This window comes from Ornithorhynchus anatinus, chromosome 7 (assembly GCF_004115215.2).
Source record: "Ornithorhynchus anatinus isolate Pmale09 chromosome 7, mOrnAna1.pri.v4, whole genome shotgun sequence".
Lineage (NCBI taxonomy): Eukaryota > Metazoa > Chordata > Mammalia > Monotremata > Ornithorhynchidae > Ornithorhynchus > Ornithorhynchus anatinus.
In genome coordinates, this window is record NC_041734.1 from 47,074,340 (window position 1) to 47,090,532 (window position 16,193).

At 41.4% G+C, this 16,193-nt stretch overlaps 1 protein-coding gene across 2 annotated transcripts in view; it reads left to right on the top strand.

Annotated features, from left to right (window-relative positions):
* Positions 1 to 16,193, top strand: part of CCDC50 (coiled-coil domain containing 50) — an 86,246-nt gene that overhangs the window by 52,343 nt on the left and 17,710 nt on the right. The window contains exons 5-6 of one of the 2 annotated variants that reach the window (XM_029068366.2): positions 9,737 to 9,854; positions 14,667 to 15,203. In XM_029068366.2, the coding sequence (XP_028924199.1) occupies positions 9,737 to 9,854; positions 14,667 to 15,203 (655 nt within the window). The remainder of the gene's footprint in view (positions 1 to 9,736; positions 9,855 to 14,666; positions 15,204 to 16,193) is intronic. The other variant, XM_029068367.2, reaches the window with a different exon arrangement.

Here is a 16,193-nt window from a genome sequence, read left to right on the forward strand (position 1 = left end):
GTTTTCCCTTTCCCTTAGACCATGAGCCCCTTTTTGGGTAGGGACAGTGCCTAACCTGATTATCTTTTATCAGCCACAGTGCTTACCACATAATAAAGACTTAAGAAATGTCATAATTATTATTATTAGAACGTACCCAAGGTATTCCATCAGTTCACCTGCATGCTTGAGGCATTCTGACTCCCTTCTCTTGAGTGTATCCAGTGACCAAACTGGCTAATAGAACCGTCCCTAGCACACCAATGCAACAGTAAATCAGGTTGAATAGTGTGTGGAAGTATTCATAAGCAGGAAATGAATAAGTGGCTTTCTGGGCAGAGCATGTGAATGAGAGTCTGGAGGGCCAGTTCTAGTCTCCCTGCACTGCGACCTTCCTGTTATGTGCTCTTGGACAGGTCACATAACTGCTCTGAGCCTCAGTTTCTTCATCTGTAAGTGGGGATAAAATACCTATTCTGGACTCTGTTCAAGCCCTCTCTCCTACCTGTAACTCCTTCCCCACACTTCACATCTAGCAACTGCTCTCCTCAACTCCAAATCCCTTCTCAAATACATCTTCTACAGGAAGCCTTCCCAGGTTCATTTCTCATCTTCTGACCCTATATCCTCCTAGTTGCCACTTCAACACTTGCGTCCTCCCCCCTTTAGCATTTCTGTTCCTCCTCCTACCTGTAATTTATTTCAGGGTTCAGCTCTCCTCACCACCCCCCCCCCCACTAAATTGTTAACTCCTTCAGGCCAGATATTACGTCTACTGATTCTGTCGTAGCTCTGTCATATCATGGCACTTACTTTGTTTCATGGTCTTCACAGAGAAGGCCTTCAATAATACTGTTGAATAAAACCCGGGGTCTGCACAAGCTCACAGAAGTGTTTCTAGATATTATTGAAGACTTTAAGCTCGTCCCTTGTGGTGGCCGAGCTTCAGAACTGAGGACGAGCTGGCAAGGAGTAGTAATCAATCAATAGTATTTATTGAGTGCTTACTGTGTGCACAGTACTGTACTAAGTGCTTGGAAGAGTTCAATATAACATAGTTGGTAGGCACGTGTCCTGCCCACAACAAGTTTTATAGTCTAGAGGGGGATCTAGACATTAATATAAATGAATTACGGATGTGTACATAGACGTTATGGGGATGAGGGACTGGTGAATTAAGGGTGCAAATCCAAGTGAAAGGGTGATATAGTATGATACCCCCCCTCCCTGGCCCCAACATGGCTCTAGCAGTAGGTGTCTCAGTGATCAGTTTGTCACAAATCTGTCCTTCCACCTTTTTCTACCCTTGACCCCCACAAAGAACACCCTTTCTCTACCACTTCTTATCTGCGGCTCTCACCCATAATACATCTGCTTTGTGGCTCTTCAATTTGTTGGGCTTGGCCACTGTTTGCCAATCCTATTTTTAGGTGATGTATAAACAGAGCTAAACCCTTTACAATATCAAGAAACATGTAGGGGGTTTTGTTTTGGGGGTTTCTTTTGAGTGTTGAGCTTAGATTTTACCACATGCAGGACCTTTCTTTCAGTGAGGCTTTGGGACATGCATCTAGAAGTGTTTGTCACTGTTCATTGCTTCTCTAATAAAATTCTGTGTTATTTTATGTTATAGTTAAATGGTGAGGACAAAATATGTGTATAGGTACACTTGTGTATCTGCATATACCCAGAAATGCAAGTGTAAGGTAAACGTATTGCTGTATTTAGGTTTGTTTTTAATTTGAATAAGTATATTTGTGGGACTAAAATTGCTTGGAAAATTGTGGTACTAATCCAGCCAGTCGAAGGCATTTGTAGTTTGAATAGTTTGTGTAAATTTAGTAACTACTTTACATTGCAAACTAATGCACAATTTCACAGGCACTTTTCCATAAATCCTTTAGTCAAGTTGGTTAGAATGCCATTTCATTTAAGGAGTTTTATAGATGTACACATGATTGTATCAACACGTTTCTGAGCTTCAAAGCCATTTGTCTTGTCCTTTCAGAATTTACCAGATTTTATTCATAAGTCTGCTCTTTAGAGGAATTATAATTTTAATTTGCTGGGAAACCCTTATCTTGAACAGAATCTTCTTTGACATTTTGCAGTGTCTACTCAAATATTCCAATAGGTTGCTCGTGTTTTGTTTTGCTCTTGGTATTTAATCCCTCAGTATCAATTAATTTAGCACTAGGGAGAGAGGTACAATGCTAAAGAATACTGACTCTAGGTGATAATAATGATAATAATAATTGTTGTATTTGTTAAGCATTTGTTTAGATGCCAAGTACTGTACTGAGCACTGGAGTGAATACAAGTAGACAAGTCACAGTCCCTGTCCCACATGGGGCTTATAGGCTAAAGAGGAAGGAGAACAAGTATTGAATCCCCATTTCACATATGAACAAACTGAGACATGGGGAACTTAAATGACTTAGCCATGGTATCACAGCAGTCGGGTGACAAAGCCAATATTAGAACCCAGGTCCTCTGACTCCCAGGTTCATGCTCTATCAACTAATCCGTGCTAGTTCTTAGATCACTGAGATAAATTAATACGAAATCACTGAGAAAATGTGATTATTAACCACAGGACATTAGGTACATTTTCATAGCATCTTAGCAGGATGAATGTAAGGGAGACATGGAATATTCTTATGTGATTTAGATGAATCATTGAGGAATGACAAAAGGAAAGTTGTCCTCTGTTGTTGGCAAATTTAGTTGGGACTGAAGGGGAAAGGTTTAGCTCTGCCTACATGAGTGAAGGTCCCTCTAAGGTTTAGTGGATGTAGTGGAAATCCCTGGGCTCTCCTTTAGAGTCCCTGGAATCTAACTTCATAAAGATGACTCAGTAACTGTTCTCGGAAGAGAGATGCGCAAAACAGTCTCATCTCAATGGGAATGGGATACGATAATAATTATGGTATTTGTTAAACACTTACTATGTGTCAGGCACTGTACTAAGTGCTGGGGTGGTACAAGCAAATTAAGTTGGACACAGTCCCTGTCCTACATGGAACTCACAGTCTTGATCCCCATTTTACAGATAAGGTAACAAACACAGAGAGGTGAAGTGACTTGCACAAGGTCACTCAGCAGACAGGTGGCAGAGCTGGGATTTAAGCCCATGACCTTCTGCCCCCTAGGCCTATGCTCTATCCACTCCGCCATGCTGCTGCCTAATTCTGGAGTGTCATTCTTGTGGTCTCTGAGATATTAACCTTCTAGAGCATCTAGACTGTCACCTCATCTCTAGACTGTAAACTTGTTATAAGCAGGAAACCTGTCTACTAATTTTGTTGTATTATACTCTCTCAAGCACTTAGTACAGTGTTCTATGCATAGTAAGTACTCAAAACTACCATTAATTGATTGGCATAAATTCATTACAGCTGATTTTTCCATTTCTTTGGGGACTCGGTGAAGTCAGTGATGCTGGAAATTGGATCACCTCTCCATGATATTTCTGGATCAATCACTGCCTAACTACTTTTCTTGAAAGCAAATCCAAGAGGAAATTTAACATTCTGTAATTAGTGGACGTGGACATGCCTCATTCTCTTAATGATTCTGCTGAAAAGTCTTTGCGTTACAGTCTTTGACCCTTTTCAGAGAGTTATTGCTCTATGGAACCTTGATGTAATTCATGGTTCTTGTTTTTTAAAAAGATTCCTTTACCATTTGATTTCTCCCCTACTTAAACTCCCTTTGAATTTAGGAAAGTCTCCTCTAGACTATAAGTGCATTATGGGTAGGATACATATTCATCAATTCTGTTATACTTTACTCTCCCGAGCATTTAGTATGGTGCTCTACACACAGAAAGTGTTCAATAAATACAATTGATTGATTGATATGGTGGCCATTTCAGTCTGTTTCTTGTTGGGTACTGATGCAGCTACTGCCTGCTGGCTCATGCTCCTCTGGCACAGTGTCCACACAATGCTGCAGTCACTTCGGCCATAAATGGATCCTGAATATGAAAAATTTTACTGTGCACATAATCATGTGCTGCTCTCCTCCTGCATACTCATTTATTATATTCTATGTTCTAATTAGAACAGGGAAGAAAGATTGTGAGTGGTTTTACGGGAGCCACTAAAATTATAGTCAACTCTTTCATTCAGCTTTTGAAGTCTCAGAACTAGGCATCTTGGGAAGCAGCGTGGTCTTGTCGTTAGAGCATGGACCTGGGAATCAGAAGGACAGATCTGCCATTTGTCTGCTGTGTGAACTTGGTCAAGTCACCTACCTTCTCTGTGCCAGTTACCTCATTTGCAAAATGGAAATCAAGGCTATGAGCCCCATGTGGGACATGGACTGTGTTCAACCTGATTTGCTTGAATCCTAATACTACAGTGCCAGGCACATAGTAAGACTTCAACAAATATCATATCAACAACAAAAAGCCTAAGTCTCAACCATTTTTCCCAGTGGGAATCCCCAGCATCATCAGTGACGCTTCATTGGACACCATTATATAGAGAAGCAGCGTGGCTCAGTGGAAAGAGCCTGGGCTTTGGAGTCAGAGTCATGGGTTTGACTCCCGGCTCTGCCACTTGTCAGCTGTGTGACTGTGGGCAAGTCACTTAACTTCTCTTTGCCTCAGTTACCTCATCTGTAAAATGGGGATTAACTGTGAGCCTCACCTGGGACACCCTGATTACCCTGTATCTACCCCAGTGCTTAGAACAGTACTCTGCACAAAGTAAGCACTTAACAAATACCAACATTATTATTATATTGTTATTTTAATTTTAAATGCATAGCCAACCTCTGCCTTCGCTCCTGCCAGCAAGTCCCATGACTCAGAAACAGTATTCATGTTTACAGGAACCTTGGATGGGAGGGAATGAAAAGAATTTGGAACAAGGGCCAGGATCAGAGGCAACTTACTGCAAGTTGTAGAGATTTCCAAAAGGAATCTTTTGGTTTGTCCATATAACATGATTATATCTCAGAACCAATGAACCATACATCTGTTGGCCTTGGTTTCAACAAAGACTATCCATTATTCTTGTCTGCTGTCCGTGACCACATTAGGGTCACCAATAGAATGGTACAACATTCTACAGAGTATCCTTAGAGTTTATAAATTGTGTCTTGTTTTGGAGAAAGGACTTATTTTGCTCCCATTGGGGAAAGAAAAAGTGATATTTTGATAAAAACATCTCCTCTGGTTCCCCACAGAACTAATAGCGAGAAGGGAGAATAAAAAGAAAAGGAACTATAAGCTCCTTGTGGGCAGGGAGCATGTCTGCCAATTCTGTTGTATTGCACTCTCCCTTGTGCTTGGTACAGTGCTCGGCACACAGTAAGCACTCAATAAATACTTATTGAGGAACAAAAATTAAAAGAGCAACAAGAAGGTGCTTGGCCCTTTAGATCCTAGATTAGCAGAGGTAAAATATTTTGGGAAATCAGAATTTTCAAATTCAGTATTGCCTTTCTCTGCTCAGAATGAGTTTATTTTGATAGTACACGTATACCTTTTTCTTATTCACTCCCTTTTTCATTATTTTAACCTGTCTATTGGAACAAAACATAATGATGGTATTTATAAAGTGCTTACTGTATGCTGAGCACTGTACTAAGCGTTTGAGAGTACAGTGCAACAGAGTTGGTAGGTAGGTTCCCTGTCCACAACAAACTTCTCTTTACCCCATTCTCCAGAGTACTGTTGGTCTTTCAGACCACTTTTAACTCAACATACAAAGGACAGAAAGCTGTGTAGAGCCCTAACAAACTTAACTAATATTGGTACCTCATGAAGGGAAATTATGTTCTTTTCTATGATGGAAGTTAGAGAAAAACTATTCAGCTGGAAGGCTTGAATAACACCATAGTTTACATTACTTTCATAACCTTAGGTGCTACACAGCCTTTGGAAATTCTACTTTTCCTAAATCAAGTAGCTCCATTGTAGTGGAACAAATACAATGCAATTTGTGTCTTAATTGGACGCATGGAAATAATTACTGAACCCATACATAATTAATATCAAAGGTGATGACTGCTGGAGGAAAACATGATAGCAATCATGTTATTGCTGAAGAGGGCCTTCAAATCAGGTTAGGTAATCTCCATAAATAATAATGATAATAATTTATGGTATTTGTTAAGCATTTACTTATGTGCCTAAGCTGTACTAAGCCCTGGGATAGATAGAAGGTTGGGCACTATGACTGTTCCAACTGGGGTTCACATTCTAATTGTGAGGGGAAGCAAGTATTGAATCCCTTTCCCTCCTCCAACCCCTTCTTTGATGCTCCCATCTTTTCCAACAGTACCTCAAGAGGAGATCTCCGCCCTCCTCTCAAAATCCACCACCCCCACCTGCGACTCCGACCCCATCGCTTGGCCATCTTATCAAACAATTGCCTTCCTTCTTCCCTCCCTGACTGCTATCTTCAACCATTCACTCTCCAGTGGCTTCTTGCACACTACTTTCAAACATGCTTATGCATTTCCTATCCTAAAAAAACCCCTCCCTTGACCCACACCTCCCTCCAGTTATCACCCCATCTTCCTCCTACCATTCCTCTATAAATTACTTGAGCGCATTGCCTACATCTGTATTTTCATGGTATTTGTCAACTGCATAGTATGTCAAGCACTGCTCCAACTACTGAGATAGATACAAGATAATCAGGCTGGACACAGTCCCTGTCCCACATAAGGCTCACAGTCTATGTCGGAGGTAGGAGGATTTGATCCCCATTTTACAGATCGGCTAAATGAGGCACAAAGTTAAGTGATTTGCCCGTGCAGTGGAGCCAGGTTTAGATCCTAGTCCTCTGACTCCAGGCCCGTGCTTTTTCAACTAGGCCACATTTCTTCCCTTCCCATTATCACCACTTCCTCTCATCCTCTCCTTGATCCCTTCCAAACTGGTTTTCACCCTCTTCACTACATCAAAACTGCTCACTTAAAGATCACCAGTGGTCTCCTTCTTGTCAAATCCAGTGCTCTCTACTCTGTCCCAATTGCTCTCAACCTGTCAACTGCCTTCACCACTATCGACTACTCCCTTCTCCTGGAAATATTATCCAAACTTGACTTCATTGACACTGTCCTCTCCTTGTTGTCCTATCTCTCTGAATGTTCCTTCTCATCTCGTTCGCGGGCTCCTCTTCAGCTTCCTACCCCCTAACTGTGGGAGTCCCTCAAGGCTCAGTTCTCGGTCCCCTTCTATTCTTCATCTCACTGAAGAATTCACCACTCACATGGCTTCAACAGCCATCTCTTGCTTATGATTCCCAAGTCTCCATCTCCAGCCTTGATCTTTCTTTGCAATCTCATATTTCCTCTTGCCTTTAGTTCACCTTCACTCGGGTAGTCCGCTGACACCTCAAACTTAACATGTCCAGAACAAAACTCATCTTCCCACCTAAACCCTGCCCTCCCCATGACTTTCCCCTAACTGTAGACAGCACCACCATCCCCCATCTCACAAGTCCGTAACTTTGGCATTATCCTCTACTCATGTCTCTCATTCAATCCGTCACCAAATCCTGATGGTTAAACCCTCACAACACTGCTAAAATATGCCCTTCAATCCATTTACCTATCCCATCCTGCCTTGATTTCTGTATCAGCTTCCTTGCTGACCTCCCTGCCTCTGTCTCTCCCCTCTTCAGTCCATATACTACACTCTGCTGCCTGGATCATTTTCTACAAAATTGTTTAGTCCATCTTTCCCCGACTCGTCAGAACCTCCAGTGGTTGCCCATCCCCACTGCATCCCACAGTAACTCCTTACCATTGGTTTCAAAATATTCAATCACCTTGCCGTCACCTACCTTACTTCTCTGTACAGCCTGCAAACTTCACTCCTTTAATACCAACCTATTCACTATACCTTCATCCCATCTATCTCACTGTGACCTCCCACCCATGTCCTGCCTCTGGCCTGGAATGTTCTCCCTCTTCCTATCCAGCAGTCATTCTCCCCACCTTCAAAGCCTTACTGAAGACACATCTCTTCCATGAGACCTTCCCTGGATAAGCCCTCATTTTCCCTTTTCCCCATTCCCTTCTGCATCACCCTTAGACTTAAGTTTGTATGCTTTATTGACCCCATCCTCGGCACTTATGTATGTGTGTGTGTATATATATATATATATGTAATTTATATTTATGTCTGTCCCCTCTTCTGCACTGTAAGATCACTGTGGGCAGAGAACGTGTCTACCAACTAGGTCATGGGTTCGAATCCTGGCTCTGCCATTTGTCAGCTGTGTGACTGTGGGCAAGTCACTTAACTTCTCTGTGCCTCAGTTACCTCATCTGTAAAATGGGGATTAAGACTGTGAGCCCCACGTGGGACAACCTGATTCCCCTGTGTATACCCCAGCGCTTAGAACAGTGCTCTGCACATAGTAAGCACTTAACAAATACCCACATTATTATTATTAACTAAGGTATAGGGTGCTCTCCCAAGTGCTTAGTACAGTGCTCTGTACATGGTAAGCACTCCATAAAGATGATATATTGACACTGAAATGTTCAGTGACTTATTTAGGATCACACAGCAAGCCAATGGTAGATCCTGGATTAGAACCCCTATCCTCTGATTCCAGTGCCCGTGTTCTTTCCATTTAGCCACCCTGCATCTGAAGTAGTTATCCCCTGAATTGGTATACTGACACTAAGCAAAGCAATGGCAACAGGATTATGCAAAATGAAGGTAAGCTTCAGGATCATGGGAGCCAAATGTTATGGCATAGTGAGGCTCAAGCCACATTAAATCTCTGGAAATACAGTTGTGGGTTAGATGGATAAATGCTAAGGATGACTGTTCAATGGACATGATCTGGGGTTGTGACCTCAATTAGGGAATGCCGCCTGAGAGGTAGGTTTTCAGAGGGGAATGAAGATGGGGAAAATGACGAGTTGGCAGATTTGAAGGGGAAGAGAGTTTAGATAATAGAAAGAGCATGAGCAGTAGGTCAGAGGCAGGAGAGCTAAGGATGAGTAACAATGAGATGGTTTCTTTGGGAGGAACAAGGAGTGCAAACTAGGGTGGAGTAGGAGAAGAGAGCTGATGAATATGACCGGATGAACTGATTCCATTTCTTAAAGCCACCTGACAGAGTTTCTGCTTCGTGTGAAGAGAAATGGGTAATTTCATTGGAGAAATATGTTTGGGAGGAAAGTAAAAATTCTGTTGTAGATACTGAAACTGAGACATCAGCTTGATGCTAGAACAGCCCTTGGAGAAATATTTAGGCAAGAGGAAATGCAAGCCAGTGGTCAAGACTAGGGAGATAGATTTGGGAGTCATTTGCATGGAAGTGGTAGCCAAATCAAGGGGAGTGAATGAACTTTAGAACAAATGAGTGTGAATTAAAAAGAGTAGGGAATCCAGAACAGAAGCTTGAGAGCCACCTACATTTGGGGTGAGAGGTGGAAGAAGAGCCCGTGAAAATAGTGGAGAAAGAGCAGCCAAAGAAATAGGAGAGAACCACATCTGGGAAACTAAGATTTTTTAAACATTTCCTGGAGCAGATAGTGCTCAACAACAGTGACAAAGACAGCCGGGTGATCAGGGTAGATTCTGTTTAGATTTGGCAAGGAGGGGGTTGTCGGTGTCCTTAGAGTGTGCATTTCCAGGAACATAAAGAGGATAGGAATTAGATTGTACTGGGGAGAGTTGGAGGAGAAATGAAGACAGTGGGTGTGTATACAATCTGTTTAGACCCCTTATCTTCCTCACTAAGCTTGATTTCCTCTGTATCTGTTTCTTAAGGATATTGCTCGCCTATTACAAGAGCGGGAATTGCAGGAAGAGAAGAAATGGAAGAAGCACTATTCAGGACCCCCAGGGACCAATGCTTATGAAGAAGACTACTACCCTGAAAATGGAGGTAATGCTTCCTTGGGATCCCAATGTCTCCACCTCCTGATGTACCCCTCTATAATAATAGCAATAATTGTATTTGTTAAGTGCTTACCATGTGCCAGGCACTGTACTAAGCGCTGGGGTGGATACAAGCAAATTGTATAAGGACAGTTGTATAAGGATTCTATAACGACAATCAATATCCATTGCAAAGCAGTCAGAGAATACCTAAAGCTCAGCCTGGGTTTGTTTATTGGTCTTTTAAACACACCCAGGCAAAGGAGAAGGTATATGTTTCCCCCTCTGTTACTGCAGGATAAGAAGAGATTTATGTCAGCAGGCTTTCAGAATCTAATAAATTGACCTGTGGTCTAATGGGATAACAAAAGCCATAAAGGAAATTCAACCCTAAAATTTTAAAACAGCCTTACAAATGCCATGGTTCAGTTTTGCTCTCTGCACCCATTTGGAATCCTGTTTTATATTCTGAGCTCATCACATGAAGCTTGGGAAATGAATGATTAGTCTGTGGGGTTGACCTTTCCAAAGACCTCTTAGTTTATGTGTGCAGCATTGAATTAAGTACCAGGGTTGAATTAAAAACCAGGATATGCCACATGTACCAGTTACTGGGTAACCGCATTCTCATTTCTTTTCTTTATAATCAGACTAGTATTCTAGTCTACAAATTATGAACCTTAATGCAGTTTAAAGATTCTCTTTTCATTCCTTGCTGTGGATGCTCTTGGCTTTTTAATCAGTACGAGAGTGACATCACTTTCTAGCTTGAGAAAGAAGACGAATGTTTTCATCCTAGGCCGATCTGTTGCTCGCTTGCTGTTTCTGGTGGTGGTTCTTTCTCCTGTGAGTGTGTTGGGAAAGGAGAATTTAGAAGATTCAGTATTTGCCATTGATGCATACTAAGGAGTGAAGCCCTGCCGTTTCTCCAGTGGAAAGAACACTGCTCTGGAAATTCTGGTCGTAATCAGTTTTGCCTGTAGCTGGCTAATGGGGATGAAGACCAAACAAGCACTTTGTTAAATGCTGCATCTCTGCCCACCTACTCGCTCATTGCACTCTGTGTCCCTTTGCAAATGGCATGCAGGGTCGAGAGAGTTACAGTCACCAGCACTATCCTCAATTCCTCTGCACGGGTTCTTGGTCCTAAAGGATCGAGGCTCATCCGTCGTTTCTGACAGAAACCTCCCTCATCATCATTAAAGAGTGCATCCTTTCTGAGCTTTTCAAGGTCATGATGATCTCTGTATTCCACTCATGAAGCATCTTCTTCCTCATCTTCAGTTCACACCTTTACTGAACTTCATTTGAAAATATATCTTAGGGAAACATATAAGAAACATGTATCCTACAGTTTGTAGTAAAAAGCTCAGTGAATCTCAAAGACTGGGCAAGCATGGTTGGGCTATCACACTTTCTCATTTTCTCTCATCGGTGGATCCCAAAGGGATTTGCACAACTGATTAATTTTTCTCAGACTTCCTTTTTGAGGAAGGTAAGTATCACTCTTGTTTAAAAACTGGGGAAACCCCCCTCTCCCCAGAAATGGTGAAAAGCTGTACCTGAACATATCTGAGAAAGGGGCATGAGGATCTTGACCCACAGCCTTAGTTCTAACTACTTCATCCCCTTCCTGTGACAGAATTAGCAAGCCTTGTGGTTTGATGTTGTTTTGAGACAGTGCTGACTCTGGCTAAATGTATTGTTCCATATCTGGCTATCTGAGGTGTTAGGAAGTGAATGCATTAATGATTCAGCCTTACGCTATTCAGGGGGCTCTACTACTTGTAGAAAGAAATCCATGTTCTGCATTTGGGCGCTTTTTCCCTCCTGGTTTTTGGACTGTTAGGAGAAATGATATATGTGTTTGCTCTCATTGGAAAAATTAAGGAAGTAATGCCCCTCTCGGTTATGAGTGAATTGGAGATCCTCCATCTCAAGCGGGTGCTGTTCAGGAAATGAGAGCCTGTTTTGAACATGTTCGAGCATGTCACAAGCCTGTGCAATCCCAAAGAAACATCCCAAGGAAACGGCGATTCTGACCATCCTGAAACCCAGAAACCGCACCAGACCGTCCGACTTATATCCCAAGTGATACTGATCCAACATGAAACTGTCCTTTCCCAACACAACTTCAGTTTTTCACTCTAACCTCACATTTCATTTCTGCATCTGTATTTGACAATTGCCTCTGATTTTTGTCTGTGCTTTGTTTACAAAGAGCAAGTTACTAACGGTGATATCACAGCTATTAACTCATCTGATTGTATTGTCATCTCTGTGGTTATTTTTTAAGAAATTGATCTGCCCAATTTTACTTTAAAATAGAAAACTATAAAACTATAGTTTTATAAAATATAAATATAAAACTATATAAACTATAAAAGCCATCTGTATTCAAACATGGAATTGTCCAAAAATTAGAACTAATTGGCACAATTTTGAAATGTGTAGCTTGTATTCTGTGACTTTTTGGTTGCCTACGTCCATTAAAGTGAAACTGTACATAATGTATGGAATATATAAAATATAGAGATATATATCTTTGGTGCACATGTAGAATATCATTTCACTGGCAGCTAGGGTATAAAAAAGTTTGTCAAATGAAATTCTTCCAAGAAACATTCAATTATGCTCTCAACATAAAAGGGTATAGCCAAAATTTCCAAAAAGGGTGTTTTGTGCTCTTTTATTTTTCGCAAAAGAATAAAACAATAGATCCATTATACTAGGAATCCCTCTTCTAGTGAACACTTTCAAAATGAAATGACAATGATGTCTTGTTTTTTCTGTACTTCCCCTTAGAGCAAGTGTAAAATAGATATGGAAATATTTGAGAGGATATGAGTCACCTTGTTTTTTCTGTCTTGGCCTCAAGAAACCTTTGCCCAAGGATGTCCGAAATATGGAATTTTTTTTTTGAGTGAAATGTGGATTTAGAAGTCTTCCACCCAAGTGAAGAAGGGTGTTTTCAAATGGGATTCACACTTTCCACTGTTATGTAGACTTGAATGTCAATTAAGTGATTAACAGTGGTTTCACTTAAGCATTCAGATAGAAATGTTTGTTCTCAGTATGGGATGGGGATTGTCTGACCTGGTGATCTTTTATCTACCTCAGCAGGTAAAACACTCCTACCTTTTAGTTAGCACTTAATTAACATAATAATAATTTCATTTCATAGTGTTGACTCAGACAAAAAAGCCCTGCACCATAAGAGAGTTTATTTCACTCTGTTCTTCCTAAAAAAATTAATTCCATAGAGTGAGAAACATTTTTAAACTGTAGTTAAAATATTAGTTGGATTCTGATCCTCTGAATTGAAAACATTTTGAAATCTAATGCATAAGAAGCCTATTCCTCTACCTTTATATCAGTCTCACATCCACATTTAGAAAAATCTTTCCTGAACTTCCAAGCAATTTTTCCACTTCCATTATGTATCTCTTAAATTGTTAGAAGTTTTAGTTAGTAGAACTGAAAAATGTAATCTTTATTAAAGTAAATTCAAAACTTATTTTAGAAAAGAGCAAAAATTCTCATATTCAACATCATAGCTTTGGAGATTTCCATCAGAATTATGCTTTTTAAAAGGGTTTTGGGAGTGTATATTCTTCCAACAAAATATTGCACTTCAGTACTGTACTGCACATTATTCTCCTTAAATTGGTACTGCAAATGAGGAAAAATAAAAAAGTTAATTTTTATTCCATTAGTATTTTTTGCACAGGAAGGAATGTAGTTTTGGCAGTTAAATTGTAAACCAGTGTGGATTACGTGAAGTCAGAGAACATGCTTTTGCAGTATATAAGTATATACATGTCAGAGGTTTTAAAATTATGGTATAATTTTTAATGTCCATTAATGATTAATTGCCACTAAGACTGGAAGCAGAAAACTCTGAACACTTCCTATTAATTTCCTATCACTCCTCATGTTCCATACACCTTAGCCCTTCAGAGCGAGCAACAACGCTAAGGAGATGCCAGAACATGAAGAAAACCTGGAGAGTGACACTCCAGGCAGAGTAAAAACAGGGAGCATCCAGGAAAGACCTGTTTACTTAGAACTTCTCACTGGGAGTTCTAAAAATCCAAAATCCATCAACAAATTTTGGTAGCACGGTCTGCACGTGTTCATCACAGTGGATCGTAGTGCCTTTCTAAATGGTAATATGAGGTCGGATATTAAGCTGCAGTATTCCTTCAGCTCCTTACAGCTTTCAAAATGTGTTGTGACTGTGCCCAACAATGATTTCTGCAGTGGCTCATCGTTCCACACATAAATTACGGTTCAGAATAGTGCTGCAGCCTATTTAACTTGGCTCGTGAAGGAAAAGTCAGGAAAGTCTAGTGGAGGAGACCAGCCATAGCAATATGGTCTTTTGAATACAGAGTGCTTCCCAATGGCTTTGACTAGTCCTGGGATATTTCCCCAGTGATATGCATTCACTTTGGCCATATAATGGCCAATATAGTTTACGATAAAGTTCTCCTATCTTTTTAAAAGGCCCGACTGTATCGTTTCAGGCCCTTGACTGTTACCTGTGCTATCGCCCTATCCTCTCTCGCTTTGCTTATCTAGTGACTCTTCATGTGTGCATGATTGGACCCCCGTAAATGCTTTTATCTGTAGTTCTATTTCCCTCTTTTTTGGTTTGATTTATGAAGTTTAACGTAGCAACTTTTAACCTTGTCCTGCATGTTAAGCTTTGGCACATCTTACCCTGTTGAGTAAGCGTAAGTGGGCAGCCCACCACTCGGAGTTAACGTGGAACTAACCTGCTTTCTGTTTGTCATATCCCTCCTCCTCCGCTCAGACCACCCAAGGTCAGGGAGGACCAGGGAACTTGTTTATGAGTCCCCGAGGCCCCGCAGACCCTTGAACTACGACACGCCTGTGAGGCGGCGAAAGGAGGAGCAAAATACAGCACCCAGCGTTTGGGAAGAATCCATGGATCCTGCCTCTGAGATTTGTCCATCATCGGCTGGGCGGGTCAAGTTCAGAGACCAGGCCAACAGAGAACAGCGGGAGCAGAAGCATTCTGGCCGTGAAAGGCCACAGAGACCTCCCTTGCCTAAGATCAGCGGAGAGGTTTTCCTGAGCCCTGAGTTCAATGACTGGGAGTCAAGCGACAGTAGGTTACGGAACTCAGATAAACACCGGTCACATCACCAAGACCGTCATTCTCCGAAGCCCTCACCGAAACCTAGGTCTCAGGATAAGGAAGACACATGTAAGAGGGATCATGGGCCGGGTGTACACAGAGATAAGAGAAAAGGACAGAGGCCTGGGACTCCTCCCTCCTCACAGAAGGAGGCCCGGGAAAGGGATCACGAATACCTCAGTGACCCAGGTAATACAGAACAATGAGGCAAGGAAACCTCGGTTTGCAATGAGGCTTTCTGGTGTAGATTATAAATGACTTAACTCAAGGGTACATAATTCATTTTGCGAGCTCTGCCAGACTGCTCAGATCAGTCAGTTATCAGTGAAATTCAGTGTGGCCTAGTGGAAGGTGTATGGACATGGAAGTCAGAGAACCTAGGTTCTGACCAAGGTTCTCCCACTTCCTGCTTTGTGATCTTGGGCAAATCACTCAAGTTCTCTGTGTCTGTTTCCTCATCTGTAAAATAGAGATCCAATACCTATTCTTCCTCCTCCTTAGACTGTGATCCCCGTATGGGACAGAGACTGTGCAACCTGATTGTCTTGTGCTATCCCAACACTTAGTACTGTGCACATAATACGTGCTTGACAAATACCGCATTTATTATTATAGGAGAACTTTTGAGCCAGGGGACAAATGTTTCTGTTTGAGGTGGAGAGAGTTGGTAGCTGTTGGAGGTTTTAGCAGTGCTACAGGGAGATGAAAGGTGGGCTGAAGAGGGGAGAGACTGGAATCAGGAAGAGCAATGAGGAGCTTGAGGTATTTCAGTCAGTAAGTGACAAGTGCTTGTGTCAAGGTGATGGCTGTGAGGGTGGAAAGGAAAAGTCATATCTGGGGAATATCCTAGATGAAAGCTGACAGGATTGAGAGACCAATTTTAATAAGGGAGATGTAAGAAGGAAGTGAAAGATGACTTCTCAGTGGCCTTTCTGATCCAGACTTTTTTAAGTAACATGGCAGTGTGAACCATTTGGTCTGCCTGGGTTTTGGCTACAGGCTTCTAAATTCACAGTAATTAGCTAAATAACACGAAATGGAGCAAAGGAGACTGTAACTCAAAACAGAGCCTATTACAAAAGTAAATTAGAGCAACTTATTTTATTTTGTGACTGTGTCGAACTTGAATTATTGGACTATGTGTTGGACCACAGATTCAGACAAATATTTGAATATTTC